This window comes from Hyla sarda, chromosome 7, assembly GCF_029499605.1.
Source record: "Hyla sarda isolate aHylSar1 chromosome 7, aHylSar1.hap1, whole genome shotgun sequence".
Taxonomy (NCBI): Eukaryota; Metazoa; Chordata; class Amphibia; order Anura; family Hylidae; genus Hyla; species Hyla sarda.
The window spans coordinates 7608898-7634947 of record NC_079195.1 but is presented as its reverse complement, the minus strand read 5'-3'; the positions used below and the strand labels follow the sequence as shown (position 1 = coordinate 7634947).

At 45.4% G+C, this 26050-nt stretch overlaps 1 protein-coding gene across 5 annotated transcripts in view; it reads left to right on the top strand.

Annotated features, from left to right (window-relative positions):
• LOC130283530 (uncharacterized) overlaps positions 1–26050 on the top strand; it is a 208781-nt gene that overhangs the window by 9585 nt on the left and 173146 nt on the right. For all 5 annotated transcript variants that reach the window (XM_056533164.1, XM_056533165.1, XM_056533166.1 and 2 more), the window contains exons 3-7: positions 6325–6486; positions 7764–7869; positions 7962–8012; positions 21354–21488; positions 24115–24272. In XM_056533164.1, coding sequence (XP_056389139.1) covers positions 6325–6486; positions 7764–7869; positions 7962–8012; positions 21354–21488; positions 24115–24272 — 612 coding nt within the window. The remainder of the gene's footprint in view (positions 1–6324; positions 6487–7763; positions 7870–7961; positions 8013–21353; positions 21489–24114; positions 24273–26050) is intronic.

Genomic DNA, 26050 nt, shown 5'->3' with positions numbered 1-26050 from the left:
GATCAGATGGACTGTTCTTAGGTGTCACATATATACATGTATGTATTATACAGATTACTGCCCCCCCTCCTCTCCTGATCAGATGGACTGTTCTTAGGTGTCACATATATACATGTATGTATTATACAGATTACTGCCCCCCCCCTCTCCTGATCAGATGGACTGTTCTTAGGTGTCACATATATACATGTATGTATTATACAGATTACTGCCCCCCTCCTCTCCTGATCAGATGGACTGTTCTTAGGTGTCACATATATACATGTATGTATTATACAGATTACTGCCCCCCCCTCCTCTCCTGATCAGATGGACTGTTCTTAGGTGTCACATATATACATGTATGTATTATACAGATTACTGCCCCCCCTCCTCTCCTGATCAGATGGACTGTTCTTAGGTGTCACATATATACATGTATGTATTATACAGATTACTGCCCCCCCCTCCTCTCCTGATCAGATGGACTGTTCTTAGGTGTCACATATATACATGTATGTATTATACAGATTACTGCCCCCCCCCTCCTCTCCTGATCAGATGGACTGTTCTTAGGTGTCACATATATACATGTATGTATTATACAGATTACTGCCCCCCCTCCTCTCCTGATCAGATGGACTGTTCTTAGGTGTCACATATATACATGTATGTATTATACAGATTACTGCCCCCCCCCCTCTCCTGATCAGATGGACTGTTCTTAGGTGTCACATATATACATGTATGTATTATACAGATTACTGCCGCCCCCCTCCTCTCCTGATCAGATGGACTGTTCTTAGGTGTCACATATATACATGTATGTATTATACAGATTACTGCCCCCCCCTCCTCTCCTGATCAGATGGACTGTTCTTAGGTGTCACATATATACATGTATGTATTATACAGATTACTGCCCCCCCTCCTCTCCTGATCAGATGGACTGTTCTTAGGTGTCACATATATACATGTATGTATTATACAGATTACTGCCCCCCCTCCTCTCCTGATCAGATGGACTGTTCTTAGGTGTCACATATATACATGTATGTATTATACAGATTACTGCCCCCCCCTCCTCTCCTGATCAGATGGACTGTTCTTAGGTGTCACATATATACATGTATGTATTATACAGATTACTGCCCCCCCTCCTCTCCTGATCAGATGGACTGTTCTTAGGTGTCACATATATACATGTATGTATTATACAGATTACTGCCCCCCCCCTCCTCTCCTGATCAGATGGACTGTTCTTAGGTGTCACATATATACATGTATGTATTATACAGATTACTGCCCCCCCTCCTCTCCTGATCAGATGGACTGTTCTTAGGTGTCACATATATACATGTATGTATTATACAGATTACTGCCCCCCCCCCTCCTCTCCTGATCAGATGGACTGTTCTTAGGTGTCACATATATACATGTATGTATTATACAGATTACTGCCCCCCTCCTCTCCTGATCAGATGGACTGTTCTTAGGTGTCACATATATACATGTATGTATTATACAGATTACTGCCCCCCCCTCCTCTCCTGATCAGATGGACTGTTCTTAGTTGTCACATATATACATGTATGTATTATACAGATTACTGCCCCCCCTCCTCTCCTGATCAGATGGACTGTTCTTAGGTGTCACATACTATACATGTATGTATTATACAGATTACTGCCCCCCCCCTCCTCTCCTGATCAGATGGACTGTTCTTAGGTGTCACATATATACATGTATGTATTATACAGATTACTGCCGCCTCCTCTCCTGATCAGATGGACTGTTCTTAGGTGTCACATATATACATGTATGTATTATACAGATTACTGCCCCCCCCCCTCCTCTCCTGATCAGATGGACTGTTCTTAGGTGTCACATATATACATGTATGTATTATACAGATTACTGCCCCCCCCCTCCTCTCCTGATCAGATGGACTGTTCTTAGGTGTCACATATATACATGTATGTATTATACAGATTACTGCCCCCCCCTCCTCTCCTGATCAGATGGACTGTTCTTAGGTGTCACATATATACATGTATGTATTATACAGATTACTGCCCCCCCTCCTCTCCTGATCAGATGGACTGTTCTTAGTTGTCACATATATACATGTATGTATTATACAGATTACTGCCCCCTCCTCTCCTGATCAGATGGACTGTTCTTAGATGTCACATATATACATGTATGTATTATACAGATTACTGCCCCCCCCCTCCTCCCTGATCAGATGGACTGTTCTTAGTTGTCACATATATACATGTATGTATTATACAGATTACTGCCCCCCCCTCTCCTGATCAGATGGACTGTTCTTAGGTGTCACATATATACATTTATGTATTATACAGATTACTGCCCCCCCCCTCCTCTCCTGATCAGATGGACTGTTCTTAGATGTCACATATATACATGTATGTATTATACAGATTACTGCCGCCCCCCTCCTCTCCTGATCAGATGGACTGTTCTTAGGTGTCACATATATACATGTATGTATTATACAGATTACTGCCGCCCCCCCTCCTCTCCTGATCAGATGGACTGTTCTTAGTTGTCACATATATACATGTATGTATTATACAGATTACTGCCCCCCCTCCTCTCCTGATCAGATGGACTGTTCTTAGGTGTCACATATATACATGTATGTATTATACAGATTACTGCCCCCCCTCCTCTCCTGATCAGATGGACTGTTCTTAGATGTCGCATATATACATGTATGTATTATACAGATTACTGCCCGCCTCCTCTCCTGATCAGATGGACTGTTCTTAGGTGTCACATATATACATGTATGTATTATACAGATTACTGCCCCCCCTCCTCTCCTGATCAGATGGACTGTTCTTAGGTGTCACATATATACATGTATGTATTATACAGATTACTGCCCCCCCCCCTCTCCTGATCAGATGGACTGTTCTTAGGTGTCACATATATACATGTATGTATTATACAGATTACTGCCCCCCCCCGATCAGATGGACTGTTCTTAGGTGTCACATATATACATGTATGTATTATACAGATTACTGCCCCCCCCCCGATCAGATGGACTGTTCTTAGGTGTCACATATATACATGTATGTATTATACAGATTACTGCCCCCCCCTCTCCTGATCAGATGGACTGTTCTTAGGTGTCACATATATACATGTATGTATTATACAGATTACTGCCCCCCCTCCTCTCCTGATCAGATGGACTGTTCTTAGGTGTCACATATATACATGTATGTATTATACAGATTACTGCCCCCCCCTCCTCTCCTGATCAGATGGACTGTTCTTAGGTGTCACATATATACATGTATGTATTATACAGATTACTGCCCCCCCCCTCCTCTCCTGATCAGATGGACTGTTCTTAGGTGTCACATATATACATGTATGTATTATACAGATTACTGCCCCCCCCTCCTCTCCTGATCAGATGGACTGTTCTTAGGTGTCACATATATACATGTATGTATTATACAGATTACTGCCCCCCCCCCTGATCAGATGGACTGTTCTTAGGTGTCACATATATACATGTATGTATTATACAGATTACTGCCCCCCCCCGATCAGATGGACTGTTCTTAGATGTCACATATATACATGTATGTATTATACAGATTACTGCCCCCCCTCCTCTCCTGATCAGATGGACTGTTCTTAGGTGTCACATATATACATGTATGTATTATACAGATTACTGCCCCCCCCCCCTCCTCTCCTGATCAGATGGACTGTTCTTAGGTGTCACATATATACATGTATGTATTATACAGATTACTGCCCCCCCCCTCCTCTCCTGATCAGATGGACTGTTCTTAGGTGTCACATATATACATGTATGTATTATACAGATTACTGCCCCCCCCCCTCCTCTCCTGATCAGGTGGACTGTTCTTAGGTGTCACATATATACATGTATGTATTATACAGATTACTGCCCCCCTCCTCTCCTGATCAGATGGACTGTTCTTAGGTGTCACATATATACATGTATGTATTATACATATTACTGCCCCCTCCTCTCCTGATCAGATGGACTGTTCTTAGATGTCATATATATACATGTATGTATTATACAGATTACTGCCCCCCCCCCCCCGATCAGATGGACTGTTCTTAGGTGTCACATATATACATGTATGTATTATACAGATTACTGCCCCCCCCCCCTCTCCTGATCAGGTGGACTGTTCTTAGGTGTCACATATATACATGTATGTATTATACAGATTACTGCCCCCCCCTCCTCTCCTGATCAGATGGACTGTTCTTAGGTGTCACATATATACATGTATGTATTATACAGATTACTGCCCCCCCCTCCTCTCCTGATCAGATGGACTGTTCTTAGGTGTCACATATATACATGTATGTATTATACAGATTACTGCCCCCCCCCCCTCCTCTCCTGATCAGATGGACTGTTCTTAGATGTCGCATATATACATGTATGTATTATACAGATTACTGCCCCCCCTCCTCTCCTGATCAGATGGACTGTTCTTAGGTGTCACATATATACATGTATGTATTATACAGATTACTGCCCCCCCCCCTCTCCTGATCAGATGGACTGTTCTTAGGTGTCACATATATACATGTATGTATTATACAGATTACTGCCCCCCCCCTCCTCTCCTGATCAGATGGACTGTTCTTAGATGTCACATATATACATGTATGTATTATACAGATTACTGCCCCCCCCCTCTCCTGATCAGATGGACTGTTCTTAGGTGTTACATATATACATGTATGTATTATACAGATTACTGCCCCCCTCCTCTCCTGATCAGATGGACTGTTCTTAGGTGTCATATATATACATGTATGTATTATACAGATTACTGCCCCCCTCCTCTCCTGATCAGATGGACTGTTCTTAGGTGTCATATATATACATGTATGTATTATACAGATTACTGCCCCCCCCCCCCGATCAGATGGACTGTTCTTAGGTGTCACATATATACATGTATGTATTATACAGATTACTGCCCCCCCCTCCTCTCCTGATCAGATGGACTGTTCTTAGGTGTCACATATATACATGTATGTATTATACAGATTACTGCCCCCCCTCCTCTCCTGATCAGATGGACTGTTCTTAGGTGTCACATATATACATGTATGTATTATACAGATTACTGCCCCCCCCTCCTCTCCTGATCAGATGGACTGTTCTTAGGTGTCACATATATACATGTATGTATTATACAGATTACTGCCCCCCTCCTCTCCTGATCAGATGGACTGTTCTTAGGTGTCACATATATACATGTATGTATTATACAGATTACTGCCCCCCCCTCCTCTCCTGATCAGATGGACTGTTCTTAGATGTCACATATATACATGTATGTATTATACAGATTACTGCCCCCCCCCCTCCTCTCCTGATCAGATGGACTGTTCTTAGGTGTCACATATATACATGTATGTATTATACAGATTACTGCCCCCCCCTCCTCTCCTGATCAGATGGACTGTTCTTAGGTGTCACATATATACATGTATGTATTATACAGATTACTGCCCCCCCCTCCTCTCCTGATCAGATGGACTGTTCTTAGGTGTCACATATATACATGTATGTATTATACAGATTACTGCCCCCCCTCCTCTCCTGATCAGATGGACTGTTCTTAGATGTCACATATATACATGTATGTATTATACAGATTACTGCCCCCCCCCTCCTCTCCTGATCAGATGGACTGTTCTTAGTTGTCACATATATACATGTATGTATTATACAGATTACTGCCCCCTCCTCTCCTGATCAGATGGACTGTTCTTAGATGTCACATATATACATGTATGTATTATACAGATTACTGCCCCCCCCTCTCCTGATCAGATGGACTTTTCTTAGGTGTCACATATATACATGTATGTATTATACAGATTACTGCCCCCCCCTCTCCTGATCAGATGGACTGTTCTTAGGTGTCACATATATACATGTATGTATTATACAGATTACTGCCCCCCCTCCTCTCCTGATCAGATGGACTGTTCTTAGGTGTCACATATATACATGTATGTATTATACAGATTACTGCCCCCCCCTCTCCTGATCAGATGGACTGTTCTTAGATGTCACATATATACATGTATGTATTATACAGATTACTGCCCCCCCTCCTCTCCTGATCAGATGGACTGTTCTTAGATGTCACATATATACATGTATGTATTATACAGATTACTGCCGCCTCCTCTCCTGATCATGGTCCATATCTACATGTGTGTATTATACATGTTCCGGTCTGATCTTGGTCCATATATAAATGTGTGTATTCTCTCACCCCTTAGCCAATCGGTATCTTGTTCAATTATTGGAGGACAGGGGTGCGGTGTCTTTTCGGCCCCCGTCGGAGGAGAGAGTTCAGCTGGTGTTCGATGTCCTGGATTCATTGATCCCACAGCTGGGCGTCTTCTGCAGGGTATTGGGGCTCATCCGAGAGGAACTACAAGGTAAGGCCAGCAAGTTGACCAGGGGGGTAAAACTTATGGGCCAAAAGTGGACTAAACATTCCACATCAAAAACAGCACAGAATCCGCAGTGCAGATTTGACGCTGTTTTATATGTTCTTTTTCCAGCATGTTTTGGCTGTATAAGCCAAATACCCCCCCTAGGGAAGTGTTTCCCAATCATTGTGCCTCCTGCTGTTTGCAAAACTACAACTCACAGCATGCGCTGTACGGGCATGCTTGGAGTTGTAGTTTTGCAACAGGAGGAGGCTCGCTGCTTGGGAAACGCTGCCTTAGTAAGAAAAAGTCTCAATCGAGTACCATTGACGAGACAATGATGACATGGGTTATCCAAGATTATAAAAACCAGAGCAGATTTAAAGGGGTACTCCACCCCTAGACATCTTATCCCCTATCCAAAGGATAGGGGATAAGATGTCTGATCGCGGGTGTCCCGCCGCTGGGGACCCCCGCTATATAGCATGCAGCACCCACTTGTATCTGCTTCCGGCAGCGCTGGAGGTTCTGGCTCCCGACCACGGGAACGGCCCCTCCCATAGACTTGCATTGAGGGGACGGGTTGTGATGTCACACGGAGGCGGAGCCGTGACATCACGATCTTCCGTTCCCGTGGTCAGGAGCCAGAACCTCCAGCGCTGCCGGAAGCAGATACAGGTGGGTGCTGCATGCTATATTGCGGGGGTCCCCCCGCGATCAGACATCTTATCCTCTATACTTTGGATAGGGGATAAGATGTCTAGGGGAGGAGTACCCCCTTTAAAAAAAAAATAAATAAAAAAAAAAAAGCCACTTCTGTGCTCATTTCCATTCATTCTTAATGGAGTCAAGTTGTAATACTACACACAACCTGAAGACAGGGGTGGTGCTGTGTTTGAAAGAAATTAGCTCGGTTTTTCTAGTCCTGGATAACCCCTTTAAAGGAGTAGTGCAGTGAAAAATAATTTATGTTAAGTTATAGATCGCGGGGGGTCCAAGTGCTGGGAACGGGGCCCCGGCAGTCTGATGGAAGCGGCCGTTCCGACCCGTGCAGGAAGCTGTGGCCGACACCCTCCCTCCATGTGTCTCTATGGGATACATGGAGGGGCGTGTTGGCTGGCGCTATGTGCGGGGGGCACGGGGAATAAGTTATTTTTCACTACAAAGCTCCTTTAATTTAAAAAAATAAGGCTGATCTATTATGGATGTGATAAAGATACATCAGGATTCACCCAGCCTTGTGTTTTTCATGTTTTTATTCTCTTCCCCCCCCCCCCCCCCAGGTGCCGTGTACAGTCATCCTATACAGAGTCCTCAGGTCCTGGCACAGAGTCGGGGGGCGGCTGCTGTCCCTTACTTCAGTCTGGTGCAGCGGATGCAGAGCGAACGGTACGTTACACGTCCATTATTATTATTCTGCACAACCTACACAAGTCATCGTTTTTACAAGTCATCATTTCCCATTTTCTGTGCATTCGCAGGAATGAAGATGTGGACGCAGTGAGAGCGGAACTCCATAGGGTTAATGCCATGTGAGTGACCCCTGCAGTGTATATCAGTGGTTTTCAACCTACGGACCTCTAGATGTTGCAAAACTACAACTCCCAGCATGCCCGGACAGCCAACGGCTGTCCGGGCATGCTGGGAGTTGTAGTTTTGCAACATCTGGAGGTCTGCAGGTTGAAAACCACTGGTGTACAGTGACCCCCCCCCCCTCCCTGACCTACGATGGCCCCCGACATACGATCATTTCAGCATACAATCACTCTCAGAGGCAGCATCAATTTACGATGCTTTTGTATGTCGGGGCCATTGCATAAACGGCTATCCGGCAGCGCTGACTGCTTCATCTGCCACCGGATAGCCGTTTACGGGGCCCCGTGTTCTCCGGTGATAGTCTCCTACCTGTCCTCGGGGCTCCGGCGCGTCCTCTTCACGATCCCCTCCATGGCCGGCGCTCTTCTTCATCATCATCATCACGTCGCGCGCACGCCGTCCCGTCATCCAATAGGAGCGGCGTACGCAGTGACGAGATGACTGAGAGCGGAGGGCGAGGATCCCGGGGAAGCAGAGACGTCCGGAGCTTCGGGGACACCACGAGGACGCGGCGGCAGCGATGGAGGGCGACATCCAGGGCAGCGGTGACGGTCCTGAGCGGCGGGGACAGGTGAGTACAGCTTCCTATACTTAACATTGCACAGATCCCTCAACATGCGATGGTTTCAACAAACGATGGTCCATTTGGAATGGATTCCCATCGTATGTTGAGGGACCACTATATATCATTGTGTATGGTCCACTTTAGGGTTACGTTCATCCAGTCAGAAGGCGGCTGGTGTTGTGTCCCCACCAATCACCTCCACCCATGATACCTGAACATCTTATCATTTATTCGGCCCTCTAGTGTCACAGACTAGAGCTGTGGTGTTGTAGGCAGGTAGGTGGCTTCCTCTCCCTTCTGTGGTTACCTGAGGTTCCCGTAAACCAAATCTGTAAGTTCAAGGAAAAATAAAAAAAGATATGGTCTCCTAGTGAGGGGCGGGGCTAAGTAAAACGGGCTCCATATGTTTATAGGGTCTCCCGATTCTTATAGTGGGGGAGGGGTTTATAACAAAACCAAATCCTGTCAATATCTTCCACTCCGATCGAGAATTTCTGCAATGAAGTTTTTATAGAACAGTAAAGAGAATATTCCGGGGCTGATATTTCCTCGCAGACTTATAAACCCTCTGTCCAGCGGAGGAAGCTTCCTGCGAGCCGGGTAGAAAAATCTCACTTTAATATAGTTTGGGTGATTGAAACCCGCTGTGCGGGGGAGGTACCGGGAGTGCTTATATGTGGGGTGATGCATGTGACACATGGTCATGAAGAGAAGTGTGACTACCTGGAGAAGGCCTGAGCTGACAGCAGATCAGTGAGTGCAGCTCTGGGGATGACTGGAGGATTAGATGTGATCTCATATCAGAATAGAGGGTGCAGCTCTGGAGGTGACTGGAGGATAAGACATGGTGTAACGGCAGAATAGTGAGTGCAGCTCTGGGGATGACTGGAGGATAAGACCTGGTGTAACAGCAGAATAGTGAGTGCAGTTCTGGAGATGACTGGAGGATAAGACATGATGTTATAGTAGAATAGTGAGTGCAGCTCTGGAGATGACTGGAGGATAAGACCTGGTGTAACAGCAGAATAGTGAGTGCAGTTCTGGAGATGACTGGAGGATAAGACATGATGTTATAGTAGAATAGTGAGTGCAGCTCTGGAGATGACTGGAGGATAAGACATGGTGTAACAGCAGAATAGAGAGTGCAGCTCTGGAGATGACTGGAGGATAAGACATGGTGTAACAGCAGAATAGTGAGTGCAGTTCTGGAGTTGACTGGAGTATAACGCATGGTGTAACAGCAGAATAGAGGGTGCAGCTCTTGAGATGACTGGAGGATAAGACATGATGTAACAGAATAGTGAGTGCAGTTCTGGAGATGACTGAAGGATAAGAATTGGTGTAACAGCAGAATAGAGGGTGCAGTTCTGGAGATGACTGGAGGATAAGACATGGTGTAACAGCAGAATAGTGAGTGCAGCTCTGGAGATGACTGGAGGATAAGACATGGTGTAACAGCAGAATAGTGAGTGCAGCTCTGGAGATGACTGGAGGATAAGACATGGTGTAACAGCAGAATAGTGAGTGCAGTTCTGGAGATGACTGGTGGATAAGACATGGTGTAACAGCAGAATAGTGAGTGCAGTTCTGGAGATGACTGGGGGATAAGACATGATGTTATAGTAGAATAGTGAGTGCAGCTCTGGAGATGACTGGAGGATAAGACATGGTGTAACAGCAGAATAGTGAGTGCAGTTCTGGAGATGACTGGAGAATAAGTCATTAGGTTACTGCAAAATAGTGTGTGCAACTCTTGAGGTGACGAGGATATGACATGTCGTAACAGCAGAATAGCGAGTGCATGGAGTAGACTGGAAGATAAGACATGATGTAGCGGCAGAATAGTGAATGCAGCTCTGGAGGTGGCAAGGATGAGACAGGATGTTACAGCAGAATAGTGAGCGCAGCTCTGAAGGTGAGTGTAGCATAAGAAATGATGTAGCAGCAGAATAGTGAGCGCAGCTCTGAAGGTGAGTGTAGCATAAGAAATGATGTAGCAGCAGAATAGTGAGTGCAGCTCTGGAGGTGAATATAGAAGCAGAATCATGGCTGCAGACCGTTCTTCTGCGATTGTTATCCCTGTGGCGCATTCGTTGCCCGTTCCCAACCAGGTATTATTCTAGACTAATGGACTTCCTGCTGGGTGCGGCCCCATTAACTCTTCACACACCCCAGGGGCCTCGCTCCTCACAGACTGGCATTGTCCAGTGGGTAATAGGTGTGGCGCTGCCGGGGACACCTAGAAATGTGATTAATATCTGGTATGGTGGAGCGGGGCCCTCCTGCAGCCGCTTCTCATTTCTAGGCTGAGAAGTAATATAGAGAAGGAGGACGGGGACTTTTTTGATCTTTTGTTAGATGGAGGGGCCATTGGAAGCGTGTGGAGCAGACATGGCAGCCCGCAGCTAGACGAGACCGCCATACATGAAAGGAAGCGCAACCTGGGTTTACACAGTGTCCTGCTGACCCATTCAGGCTCGGACGGCTCGCTTTATGAACTTTGATGTTTCTCTACTAATCCTGGAAATTTAGTGGGAAAGAGACGCCTCCATTATTAACCCCTTCCCCGCTGAGAAACGTACGCTCAGTGTTTAACCCCTGCACTTACTCTGTTGGGGAGGGGATGTTTGATAAATCCTGCTCGGCCACAGGTGGAGCTGTTAACACATTGGCTGATAGACCAGCAATGAGACTGTAGGGGGGGCCGGGGTCAAGACACGGAGCTGAGGGGACAGAAGGGTCCACAATTAAAGGGGTACATGAAGTTCACTGGAAGACATTTTTCTAATTTTATTTATTTTTTAAATCAACTGGTGCCAGAAAGTTATACAGATTTGTAATTTACTTCTGTATAAAAAAAAATCTTAATCCTTCCAGTACTGATCAGCAGCTGTATGCTCCAGAGGAATTTTCTTTTCTGTCTGACCACAGTGCTCTCTACTGACACCTCTGTCCATGTCAGGAATTGTCCAAAGCAGGAGAGGTTTGCTATGGGGGAATTGCCCCAATTCAAAGGAAATTCAAAAAGAAAAGAACTTCCTCTGGAGCATACAGCAGCTGATAAGTACTGGATAAGTACTTATTACATCCTCAGCTCTGCCTCCTCTATTATTACATCCTCAGCTCTGCCTCCTCTTATTATTACATCCTCAGCTCTGCCTCCTCTATTATTACATCCTCAGCTCTGCCTCCTCTATTATTACATCCTCAGCTCTGCCTCCTCTATTATTACATCCTCAGCTCTGCCTCCTCTATTATTACATCCTCAGCTCTGCCTCCTCTATTATTACATCCTCAGCTCTGCCTCCTCTATTATTACATCCTCAGCTCTGCCTCCTCTTATTATTACATCCTCAGCTCTACCTCCTCTATTATTACATCATCAGCTCTGTCTCCTCTATTATTACATCCTCAGCTCTGCCTCCTCTTATTATTACATCCTCAGCTCTGTCTCCTCTATTATTACATCCTCAGCTCTGCCTCCTCTATTATTACACCCTCAGCTCTGCCTCCTCTATTATTACATCCTCAGCTCTGCCTCCTCTATTATTACATCCTCAGCTCTGCCTCCTCTTATTATTACATCCTCAGCTCTGCCTCCTCTATTATTACATCCTCAGCTCTACCTCCTCTATTATTACATCATCAGCTCTGTCTCCTCTATTATTACATCCTCAGCTCTGCCTCCTCTTATTATTACATCCTCAGCTCTGCCTCCTCTATTATTACATCCTCAGCTCTGCCTCCTCTATTATTACATCCTCAGCTCTGCCTCCTCTATTATTACATCCTCAGCTCTGCCTCCTCTATTATTACATCCTCAGCTCTGCCTCCTCTATTATTACATCCTCAGCTCTGACTCCTCTATTATTACATCCTCAGCTCTGCCTCCTCTTATTATTACACCCTCATCTTCCTCCTCTTATTATTACATCCTCAGCTCTGTCTCCTCTATTATTACATCCTCAGCTCTGCCTCCTCTATTATTACATCCTCAGCTCTGCCTCCTCTATTATTACATCCTCAGCTCTGCCTCCTCTATTATTACATCCTCAGCTCTGCCTCCTCTATTATTACATCCTCAGCTCTGCCTCCTCTTATTATTACACCCTCAGCTCTGCCTCCTCTATTATTACATCCCCAGCTCTGCCTCCTCTTATTATTACATCCTCAGCTCTGCCTCCTCTTATTATTACATCCTCAGCTCTGCCTCCTCTATTATTACATCCTCAGCTCTGCCTCCTCTATTATTACATCCTCAGCTCTGCCTCCTCTATTATCACATCCTCAGCTCTGCCTCCTCTATTATTACATCCTCAGCTCTGCCTCCTCTTATTATTACATCCTCAGCTCTGCCTCCTCTATTATTACATCCTCAGCTCTGCCTCCTCTTATTATTACATCCTCAGCTCTGCCTCCTCTATTATTACATCCTCAGCTCTGCCTCCTCTTATTATTACATCCTCAGCTCTGCCTCCTCTTATTATTACATCCTCAGCTCTGCCTCCTCTATTATTACATCCTCAGCTCTGCCTCCTCTATTATTACACCCTCAGCTCTGCCTCCTCTATTATTACATCCTCAGCTCTGCCTCCTCTATTATTACATCCTCAGCTCTGCCTCCTCTATTATTACATCCTCAGCTCTGCCTCCTCTATTATTACATCCTCAGCTCTGCCTCCTCTATTATTACATCCTCAGCTCTGCCTCCTCTATTATTACATCCTCAGCTCTGCCTCCTCTATTACATCCTCAGCTCTGCCTCCTCTATTATTACATCCTCAGCTCTACCTCCTCTATTATTACATCCTCAGCTCTGCCTCCTCTATTATTACATCATCAGCTCTGCCTCCTCTATTACATCCTCAGCTCTGCCTCCTCTATTATTACATCCTCAGCTCTGCCTCCTCTATTATTACATCCTCAGCTCTGCCTCCTCTTATTATTACACCCTCAGCTCTGCCTCCTCTATTATTACATCCTCAGCTCTGCCTCCTCTTATTATTACATCCTCAGCTCTGCCTCCTCTTATTATTACATCCTCAGCTCTGCCTCCTCTATTATTACATCCTCAGCTCTGCCTCCTCTATTATTACACCCTCAGCTCTGCCTCCTCTATTATTACACCCTCAGCTCTGCCTCCTCTATTATTACATCCTCAGCTCTGTCTCCTCTATTATTACATCCTCAGCTCTGTCTCCTCTATTATTACATCCTCAGCTCTGTCTCCTCTATTATTACATCCTCAGCTCTGCCTCCTCTTATTATTACACCCTCAGCTCTGCCTCCTCTATTATTACATCCTCAGCTCTGCCTCCTCTATTATTACATCCTCAGCTCTGCCTCCTCTATTATTACATCCTCAGCTCTGCCTCCTCTTATTATTACACCCTCAGCTCTGCCTCCTCTATTATTACATCCTCAGCTCTGCCTCCTCTTATTATTACATCCTCAGCTCTGCCTCCTCTATTATTACATCCTCAGCTCTGCCTCCTCTTATTATTACATCCTCAGCTCTGCCTCCTCTTATTATTACATCCTCAGCTCTGCCTCCTCTATTATTACATCCTCAGCTCTGCCTCCTCTATTATTACATCCTCAGCTCTGCCTCCTCTATTATTACATCCTCAGCTCTGCCTCCTCTATTATTACATCCTCAGCTCTGCCTCCTCTATTATTACATCCTCAGCTCTGCCTCCTCTATTATTACATCCTCAGCTCTGCCTCCTCTATTATTACACCCTCAGCTCTGCCTCCTCTATTATTACATCCTCAGCTCTGCCTCCTCTATTATTACATCCTCAGCTCTGCCTCCTCTATTATTACACCCTCAGCTCTGCCTCCTCTATTATTACATCCTCAGCTCTGCCTCCTCTATTATTACATCCTCAGCTCTGCCTCCTCTATTATTACATCCTCAGCTCTGCCTCCTCTATTATTACATCCTCAGCTCTGCCTCCTCTATTATTACCTCCTCAGCTCTGTCTCCTCTATTATTACCTCCTCAGCTCTGTCTCCTCTATTATTACATCCTCAGCTCTGCCTCCTCTTATTATTACATCCTCAGCTCTGCCTCCTCTTATTATTACATCCTCAGCTCTGCCTCCTCTTATTATTACACCCTCAGCTCTGCCTCCTCTTATTATTACATCCTCAGCTCTGTCTCCTCTATTATTACATCCTCAGCTCTGCCTCCTCTTATTATTACATCCTCAGCTCTGCCTCCTCTTATTATTACATCCTCAGCTCTGCCTCCTCTTATTATTACACCCTCAGCTCTGCCTCCTCTTATTATTACCTCCTCAGCTCTGCCTCCTCTATTATTACATCCTCAGCTCTGCCTCCTCTTATTATTACCTCCTCAGCTCTGCCTCCTCTATTATTACACCCTCAGCTCTGCCTCCTCTTATTATTACCTCCTCAGCTCTGCCTCCTCTATTATTACATCCTCAGCTCTGTCTCCTCTATTATTACACCCTCAGCTCTGCCTCCTCTATTATTACATCCTCAGCTCTGCCTCCTCTATTATTACATCCTCAGCTCTGCCTCCTCTATTATTACATCCTCAGCTCTGCCTCCTCTATTATTACATCCTCAGCTCTGCCTCCTCTATTATTACATCCTCAGCTCTGCCTCCTCTATTATTACATCCTCAGCTCTGCCTCCTCTATTATTACATCCTCAGCTCTGCCTCCTCTATTATTACACCCTCAGCTCTGCCTCCTCTATTATTACATCCTCAGCTCTGTCTCCTCTATTATTACATCCTCAGCTCTGCCTCCTCTTATTATTACATCCTCAGCTCTGCCTCCTCTTATTATTACATCCTCAGCTCTGCCTCCTCTATTATTACATCCTCAGCTCTGCCTCCTCTATTATTACATCCTCAGCTCTGCCTCCTCTATTATTACATCCTCAGCTCTGCCTCCTCTATTATTACACCCTCAGCTCTGCCTCCTCTATTATTACACCCTCAGCTCTGCCTCCTCTATTATTACATCCTCAGCTCTGCCTCCTCTATTATTACATCCTCAGCTCTGCCTCCTCTATTATTACATCCTCAGCTCTGCCTCCTCTTATTATTACATCCTCAGCTCTGCCTCCTCTATTATTACATTAGATTTTTCACTCTATAGATAATGGATTGTCAGCTCTGAGGACAGTCTTCACCTTCAGGCTGTCATACGCAGTCGGCCTCCTTACAGACCCATCTCTTGGGAGGTGTATAGCTTTCTCTGGGTCTCGGGTCGAGGCTCGGCCTCCTCTGGCCTCAAACACTTGCAACATTTTGACAATTTGTATCTGCGATTCCTGCATTACCCTTTTAAGACCCTAATAATAGGTTTTTCTTCAGCGCAGTATTAAAACATTAAAGGCCATAAATTCCTCAGTCACCTGCGTCCATTTATAACTAATTTATTATGGAACATATCATAAACTGCTTCTGACATCCCGGCCTCTTCTCGCTCATAAATCTGTTTCCACGTGTTTACTTAACTTGCACTGAAGTTCGAGAAAGGACCTCCAGCACGGGGAGGGGGCAGCTTAACCCCTGGCAGTGATCCAAGAGCGCAGGTACCAGATCTGCTCCATGTGCTGGCGCTCCGGAGATGGCGGCTGTCAGGATGATGCTACATGCTGGACATCCACAGGGCCTCGGGCTATCACTTTCTGGTATCAGTCTCCCAAGACAGCCGCTCCTCCTCCTCCTTAAATTGTATCTGAATTATTGAATTATAATAGTTATTTTTGGACTTGTAGGTTAGTTGGAAATCCATAATAATGATGATTGAGTATTGAATATGTATTTAAATAGTGCAAAAAAGAAAAATTCTGCAGCACTTTAAATTAGGTCGTTATGGTTAAAGGGGTACTCCGCCCCTAGACATCTTATTCTCTATCAAAAGGATAGGGGATAAGATGTCTGATTGCAGTGGTCCCTATGCCGGGGACCCTAGCGATCTCAGCTGCAGCACCCCAGAACTTCACTCCGTACCAGATGACTGGTGATGCGGGGCAGAGTTCGTGACGTCACGGCCATGCACCCTTAATTCAAGTCTATAGGAGGGCACGTGACGGCTGTCATGCCCCCTCCCATAGACTTGCATTGAGGGTGTGGGGCGCGGCCATGACGTCACGAGCCTCTGGCGCTGCACTCGATGCTCTAAACCAGTGTTTTCCAACCAGGGTGCCTCCAGGTTTTACAAAACTACAACTCCCAGCATGCCCGGACAGCCTTTGGCTGTCCGGGCATGCTGGGGAGTTGTAGTTTTGCAACATCTGGAGGCACCCTGGTTGGGAAACACTGTTTTAAACGAATGCTGGGTGCAGCAGCCTTATTAATAACGGACATTATTTTGTGACGGGCGAATGAACGGAAGAAATAGTGCATGCATTATAGACTGCAAAGACAAAAGGCAATGTCCAGCGTGGATGTTCAAGCAATTCTTGGAAGTTTATTCAGCAATTAGCCAACATGACAAACAGGTGACGCGTTTCGGCCACAATACGTAGCCTTAGTCGTACGACTAAGGCTACGTATTGTGGCCGAAACGCGTCACCTGTTTGTCATGTTGGCTAATTGCTGAATAAACTTCCAAGAATTGCTTGAACCTCCACGCTGGACATTGCCTTTTGTCTTTGCTGTTTCTCTGGATTGGGGGTTCGGTCCTGGTCTCGTGTCGTGGAGTGGGCGAGAGGGGGAGCTGTGTCTACTGCTGTTTGCCATGAATTATAGACTGTAATGGGATTTTTCTAACGGCCGTTAGTGATTATCAAGATTTTTATGACGGACGTGTGTAACGGAGGTATTTTTATAGTGTGAAAGCAGCCTTACTTTCTGCAAGGAAACCTTTAAAAGGTTATTTAAAGGGGTTCTCCGGTGCTTACATATCTTATCCCCTATCCAAAGGATAGGGGATAAGATGCCTGATCGCGGGAGTCCTGCAGCTGGGGACGCCCGTGATCATGCACACGGCACCCCGTTTGTAATCAGTCCCCTGAGCGTGTTCGCTCCGGGTCTGATTACGGGCGACTACACGTGTGACGTCACGCCTGAGCCCCCGTATGACGTCACGCTCCGCCCCTCAATGCAAACCGACGGGAGGGGGCATGATAGCTATCACGCCCCCTCCCGTCGGTTTCCATTGAGGGGCGGAGCGTGACGTCACACGGGAGCGGAGGTGTAACATCACACGCCGCTGGCCCTGTAGTCGCCCGTAATCAGACCCGGAGCGAACACGCTCCGGGGACTGATTACAAACGGGGTGCCGCGTGCATGATCACGGGCGTCCCCAGCTGCAGGACTCCCGCGATCAAGCATCTTATCCCCTTTCCTTTGGATAGGGGATAAGATATGTAAGCACCGGAGAACCACTTTAAAAATAGCATAACAGAGCTAATTTCTTTCAAAAACAGCACCACCTCTGTTCTCAGGCTGTGTGTGGTATTGCAGCTGAGTTTCATTGAAGTGAATGAAGCCAAGTTGTAATACCACACACAACCTGAGGACAGATGTGGCGCTTTTTTTTGGAAGAAATTAGCTCTGTTTTTCTATTCTTTAAAAAAATAATTTAGGGTACGATGACACACAGCGCATACACAGCATATTTCATGCTGCACATTTAGCTATATAGCTATGAGCAGACACACACAGGGCTTCCCTGCCATTTCCTTCTCAGGTAAGTGACGCACACTCACCCTGCCGTCAACATCGTGGAGAACATCATCCATCAGACCAGGCACCTTCCTCCATTGTTCCAGTTCTGATTCCCATTGTAGACACTTTTAGGGTGGACAGGGGTCTGACTGGTCTGCAGGGCCCCATACACGACAGCCTTGATGTTCTGGGTGATCTGATCGAACAGCAGGGAGTTTTTCAGCAGTTTGCTTTACAGCAGCTCTCCTGCAGAATCAGACCAGACCGGTCTTCACCCCTAGAGATGAGCGAACTTACAGTAAATTCGATTCGTCACGAACTTCTCGGCTCGGCAGTTGATGACTTATCCTGCGTAAATTAGTTCAGCTTTCAGGTGCTCCGGAGGGCTGGAAAAGGTGGATACAGTCCTAGGAAAGAGTCTCCTAGGACTGTATCCACCTTTTCCAGCCCACGGGAGCACCTGAAAGCTGAACTCATTGATGCAGGAAAAGCCATCAACTGCCGAGCTGAGAAGTTCGTGACGAATCGAATTTACTGTAAGTTCGCTCATCTCTATTCACCCCCACACACATGACCCTGGTCACCAGCTGTTTTCCTTGGACACTTTTGGTCGGTACTAACCACCACATACCAGGGACAAGACCGTCCGCTCTGGAGGACCAAAGCTTCCGACAGCAACTCCGGACTGGTCGCTTGTCCTAATATATCCCACCCCCAAAAGGCGCCATTGTCACCAGATAATCTATGGTGTCACTTCACCTGTCAGTGGTTGTAATGTTATGGTTTATCAGTGTGTGTGTGTGTTTTATTTATATATAGATATATATATATATATATATATATATGTGTGTGTGTGCTTTATTTATTTATTTATTTATTTATTTATATATATATATGTGCTTTATTTATATATATATATATATATATATATATATACATTTTATAATATATATCCACCAAAAAACACTGCACTCAAACATCCTCAAAAGTATATTCATTCTTACATATCCAACAAGTTTTCTCCCCATGTGATGTGTTTACTATGTTACTATTGAATACACAATGTTTACTTGTAATGACTGATTAATGTAATGAATATGGATCTATTTATTTCAAGCATCTTTATTATCTGTTAATACACTTATATAGCACTATATAGACATACACTGATGTTAAGATGGTGAATATTAGTATTGTGCACTTTGGATACAAGCACTTTATGAGATTATTGTTTGCACCTGATTGTATATTTTGTAACTAGTTTTGGGTATTTAAACTAGGGATCGACCGATATTGATTTTTTTTTAGAGCCGATACTGATAACCTGTGAACTTTCAGGCCGATAGCCAATAACTTATGCCGATATTCCGTGCATTATATGGGGCTGTCATGTACCCTCACATATAATGCCCCCCCTGACATGTGCCCCTCATATATAATACCCCCTGTCCTGTGACCCCCACATATAATGCCCACCCTGACATGTGCCCCTCATATATAATACCCCCTGTCCTGTGACCCCCACATATAATGCCCACCCTGACATGTGCCCCTCATATATAATACCCCCTGTCCTGTGACCCCCTCATATAATGCCCCCCCTGACATGTGCCCCTCATATATAATACCCCCTGTCCTGTGACCCCCTCATATAATGCCCCCCCTGACATGTGTCCCTCATATATAATACCCCCTGTCCTGTGACCCACACATATAATGCCCCCCCTGACATGTGCCCCTCATATATAATACCCCCTGTCCTGTGACCCCCTCATATAATGCCCCCCCTGACATGTGCCCCTCATATAATACCCCCTGTCCTGTGACCCCCACATATAATGCCCCATGTCCTGTGTTCCTCACATATAATGCCCCCCCTGACATGTGCCCCTCATATAATACCCCCTGTCCTGTGACCCCCTCATATAATGCCCCATGTCCTGTGTTCCTCACATATAATGCCCCCCTGAAATGTGCCCCTCACTTATAATTTGCCCGTCCATACCGTGCCCGAGCAGTGGTCACCTTTCTCACACTCTGCTCCGTTCTTGCAGTGTGAGTGAGAGCTGCGGGGACGTGATCTCCGGGCGCCGGCGCGATAGTGTGATGTCATCGCGCCGGCCTGCCGTGGATGGTGTCCCCGCGGCTCTCCCTCCCACTGCAAGAACGGAGCAGAGTGTGAGAAAGGTGACGGAGTGGTGGAGCGGGACAGCTGACAGTCCCGCTCCACCATGCTGTCAGGAAGGGGCAACAATCTCGGGGGGGGGGGGTGCAATTGCCCCGTTGGCCCCCCCCGACCCCCCCCCCCCCCCCCCCCCCCTGGATCCGCCACTGCTTCGGGGCGCACGCCTTGTTTTGCCGCGCAGAGCAGCGCCGTACACATTATCGGCAGGTTAGATGCCGATAACTTTCAAAATCGTGATTATCGCCCCATAATATCGGCCAATCCGATAATCGGTCGATGCCTAATTTAAACCCCCTAATAATGTTTGTCACTTAAGCTTGAAAATGGCTCCATAGACTTGATATGAGAAAATACACGTTTGACGATGTTGGAGTTCTGCGTTTTTTTGGTGGATATCTATCTGGAGAAACCCCTGATCACTAGAGATGGGCGAATTTACAGTAAATTCAATTCGGCACGAACTTCTCGGCTCGGCAGTTGATGACTTATCCTGCGTAAATTAGTTCAGCCTTCAGGTGCTCCGGTGGGCTGGAAAAGGTGGATACATTACTAGGAAAGAGTCTTCTAGGGCTATCCACCTTTTCCAGCCCACGGGAGCACCGGAAAGCTGAACTAATTTATGCAGGATAAGTCATCAACTGCCGAGCCGAGAAGTTTGTGACGAATCGAATTTACTGTAAGTTCGCTCATCTCTACTGATCAGGTTTTCTTGACGCTGGCACCATTCATCTTTATAGGCTTTGGATAGTGCTGCATATATTGGTTTATATATATATATATATATATATATATATATATATATATATATATAGTGTGTGTATCAGTAGCTGAGATATTATAATATATATATCCGTCTGCCATCTTTTCAGCTTGTCAATGAGAGATGAGGAGTTGAGGTTTCTGAAGGAGGAGATCTGCAACATCCAGAAGAGCAACCGGATATTACAAGACTCCGTCACCGCTCTGCGACTGGAGGCCGAAAAGAACCAAAGAAAGTGCGGAGAGTGAGTACAATGAGCACACAGAGGTGCGCAGACTCATTCTGATGATTTTTGTTTTAAATTTGCATTTATTAGGTCTCCATGACATTATAGATTTCTTTCCAATCAGGGTCTGTGTAAAGCTGAGTGATAACCCCCTAAAGGGCCTGTACATATGTGTTATTTCCATATTCCTGTAAGTCCCTCCTGTCGGTGGGGGGGGGGGTCAGGTCCGCATTCTCAGCGCCTCCGGCACCTCTGACCTCATCAGCACCTCCATCCTCAGGGAAAGTTTTTGGAGAGTTCACAAGGCTCAGGTGAGAATGTGTTCAGAGTTCGTGCAGAGGCTGAGCGCGGTCCCACGAGGGCGATTTGTGAGGGATTTAACTTTTTAAAAGCAATGAGATCAGCCTTGAATGAGACGTAGCCCAAAAGAAGCGTCAGCATCTCCCCTCTTACAGTCCACAGGAGGTGATGTGCCTCTGGGGACAATACAGGGCTCATTCAGCTTGGTACTCAACTTTCTACACACCCTGAATGGAATATATTATATGTGCCATTTTAGTGCTATGCATCTGTAGTTAGGCTTCCCCACCGGTCCCTTTCTTTGCCCTCAGCGCTCATTCTTTGTAATCTGACAGACTGGTTGCTATAGATCAGTGTTTCCCAACCACGGTGCCTCCAGCTGTTGCAAAACTACAACTCCCAGCATGCCCAGACAGCCTTCGGCTGTCTGGGCATGCTGGGAGTTGTAGTTTTGCAACAGCTGGAGGCATGCTGGTTGGGAAACACTGATCTATAGATAAATTGCCTAGAAACCCTCCCAAAACTCTGGTTGCTACTGTGTATCCCTATTAGGCCGAATTCACATCTAGTTTTTGCAATACGGTTCCTGTATCAGGTTTTTTATAAAAAAAAAACTTATGTCTCAAAACCGGACCGAAGCGTATACAACCGTGTATACCTCTTTTTACGGTTTTAAACCATATACAGTTTGAAAACGGATGTCCAGTTGCATACAATTTAATACGTTTTTTGAAAAAAAAAAAAAACTGATGCGGTTTTATGTTCGTCCTTAATTAAATAAAGTTCTTCTTGTTCTATTTGTGGGAAGAACTTTCGGCGCACGTGCAAACTGCAAAACCGTATTGTGCAAACCGGATGGAACCGTACGCACACATGGTTCTGTACGGTTCCCATTGACCACCATTTAAAAAAAATAAAATAAAAAAACTTATACGGATTGTATCCCATTTTTCATCCAGACATAAAACGGTAGTAGACTACGGTTTTGTGTACGGGGAAAAAACTGGATAAAACCATAATTGATGCAAAACGTACACAACCGGATGATACGTTTTGGCATATGGTTTTCAATGACATGTCTATACCTACGGTTTGCAATACGGGTCCATACGGTTTTAACACTGAAACCGAATACGGGAACCGTATTGCAAAAAATAGATGTGAATGAAGTCTTAAAGGGGAACTCCGGTGGAAAACATATTTTTTATTTTTATAATCAACTGGTGCCAGAAAGTTAAACAGATTTGTAAATTACTTCTATTAAAAAAATCTTAATCCTTCCAGTACTTATTAGCTGCTGAATACTACAGAGGAAATTATTTTCTTTTTGAATTCTGGTTAAAGGGGTACTCCGGTGGAAAACATTTTTTTTTTTATTTAAATCAACTGGTGCCAGAAAGTTAAACAGATTTGTAAATTACTGCTATTAAAAATTCTTAATCCTTCCAGTAGTTATTAGCTGCTGAAAACTACACAGGAAATTCTTTTCTTTTTGGAACACAGTGCTCTCTGCTGACATCACGAGCACAGTGCTCTCTGCTGACATCTCTGTCCATTTTAAGAACTGTCCAGAGTAGGAGAAAATCCCCATAGCAAACATATGCTGCTCTGGACAGTTCCTAAAATGGACAGAGGTGTCAGCAGAGAGCACTGTGGTCATGATGTCAGCAGAGAGCTCTGTGTTCCAAAAAGAAAATAATTTCCTGTGTAGTTTTCAGCGGCTAATAACTATTGGAAGGATTAAGAATTTTTAATAGAAGTAATTTACAAATCTGTTTAACTTTCTGGCACCAGTTGATTAAAATAAAAAATAAGTTTTCCCCTCGGAGTACCCCTTTTAACCAGACTGTCAGACTGGACTGTCCAGGGCTGAAAACGGAGAAGAGGTGAAGCAGCCGCCACTTCTTAGACCAGGTTCCACTTTATACTCCTCTTAGGTTTATTTGCAGATTTGGGTGCAGTCAATTTATGTGTTTCTGATCTTATGCAGGATCTTTATTTGTGAGCCTCTGTACTAGAGATGAGCGAACTTACAGTAAATTCGATTCGTCACGAACTTCTCGGCTCGGCAGTTGATGACTTATCCTGCATAAATTAGTTCAGCTTTCAGGTGCTCCCGTGGGCTGGAAAAGGTGGATACAGTCCTAGGAAAGAGTCTCCTAGGACTGTATCCACCTTTTCCAGCCCACGGGAGCACCGGAAAGCTGAACTAATTTATCCAGGATAAGGCATCAACTGCCGAGCCGAGAAGTTCGTGACGAATCGAATTTACTGTAAGTTCGCTCATTTCTACTGGAGTCATTGAACGCAGCCTCCGTATTCACCGTGATTTACTTGTTACCAGGTTAGAAGAGGAACTCCGCCTGCGAGAGACAAAGCTAGTGCTGGAGAATCAAAGCAACAAACAGACTTTGAGCGATCTCTGTGAACGGCTTCAGGCTTCCACCGTCATGATACAGAAGATGACGCAGGTCACCCAGGACTATCGAGCCCTCCAGACAGGTGTGTGTGCCCAGGGGTCTGTGTACAGCAGTGTTTCCCAACCAGGGTGCCTCCAGCTGTGACAAAACTACAACTCCCAGCATGCCGGACATTTCCGGCGCTGCACCCATTGCTCTAAACCAGTGTTTTCCAACCAGGGTGCCTCCAGCTGTTGCAAAACTACAACTCCCAGCACGCCAGACACCTCCGGCGCTGCACCCATTGCTCTAAACCAGTGTTTTCCAACCAGGGTGCCTCCAGCTGTTGCAAAACTACAACTCCCAGCATGCCAGACACCTCCGGCGCTGCACCCATTGCTCTAAACCAGTGTTTTCCAACCAGGGTGCCTCCAGCTGTTGCAAAACTACAACTCCCAGCATGCCAGACACCTCCGGCGCTGCACCCATTGCTCTAAACCAGTGTTTTCCAACCAGGGTGCCTCCAGCTGTTGCAAAACTACAACTCCCAGCATGCCAGACACCTCCGGCGCTGCACCCATTGCTCTAAAGTAGTGTTTTCCAACCAGGGTGCCTCCAGCTGTTGCAAAACTACAACTCCCAGCATGCCCGGACAGCCAAAGGCTGTCCGGGCATGCTGGGAGTTGTAGTTTTGCTACAGCTGGAGGCACCCTGGTTGGAAGACACTGGTGTACAGGAAGGGGGGGGGGGTATTCTGCAGTAGTGCAGTGGCACCACCCTCCTTTCTACTGACCATATTTTATAAACTTATAGAAATGCATATGAGAGCTTAAAGGGATATTCCAGGCAAAACCTTTTTTTATATATATCAACTGGCTCCGGTAAGTTAAACAGATTTGTAAATTACTTCTATTAAAAAAATCTTAATCCTTCCAATAGTTATTAGCTTCTGAAGTTTTCTGTCTAACTGCTCAATGAGGATGTCACGTCCCGGGAGCTGTGCATGATGGGAGAATATCCCCACAGCTCCCGGGACGTGAGTCATCAGAAAGCAGTTAGACAAAAACAACAACTCAACTTCAGAAGCTAATAACTATTGGAAGGATTAAGATTTTTTAATTTACAAATAAGTAATTTACAAATCTGTTTCACTTTCCTGAGCCATTTGATATATAAAAAAAAGTTTTAGCCTGGAATACCCCTTTAAAGGGAACCAATCATCAGATTTTACCCTATATAATGCTTGGTAAAGCGTTATATAGGGTAAAATCTTTATTTTCACCATTCTCGGGGGATGCTGCTGCCCCCAGGGATGGTGAAGATATGAAGTTATAAACTAGTCACCGCCACCACCGTAAGTAGTCACCTGGGCGGGGAGCTCTTCTCACCAACTCCCGTTCTTCGGCCGGGAGCGACGCCCCCTCCGCTTGATTGATGGGCCGCGTCATCGTTCCGCTCACTGAACAGACAGAGCAGAGTGATGACTCGGCCCATCAATCAAGTGGAGGGGGCGTCGCTCCCGGCCGAAGAACGGGAGTAGATGAGAAGAGCTCCCCGCCCAGGTGACTACTTACGGCGGTGGCGGTGACTAGTTTATAACTTCATATCTTCACCATCCCTGGGGGCAGCAGCATCCCCCGGGAATGGTGAAAATAAAGATTTTACCCTATATAACGCTTTACCAAGCGTTATATAGGGTAAAATCTGATGATTGGTTCCATTTAAAGGGGTACTCCAGTAAACAACAATTGTTTTTTTTTTTTTTTTTATTTTTTTATTGACTGGTGCCAGAAAGTTAAACAGATTTGTAAATTACTTTTATTTAAAAATCTTAATCCTTCCACTACTTATCAGATGCTGTATACTCCAGAGGAAGTTGTA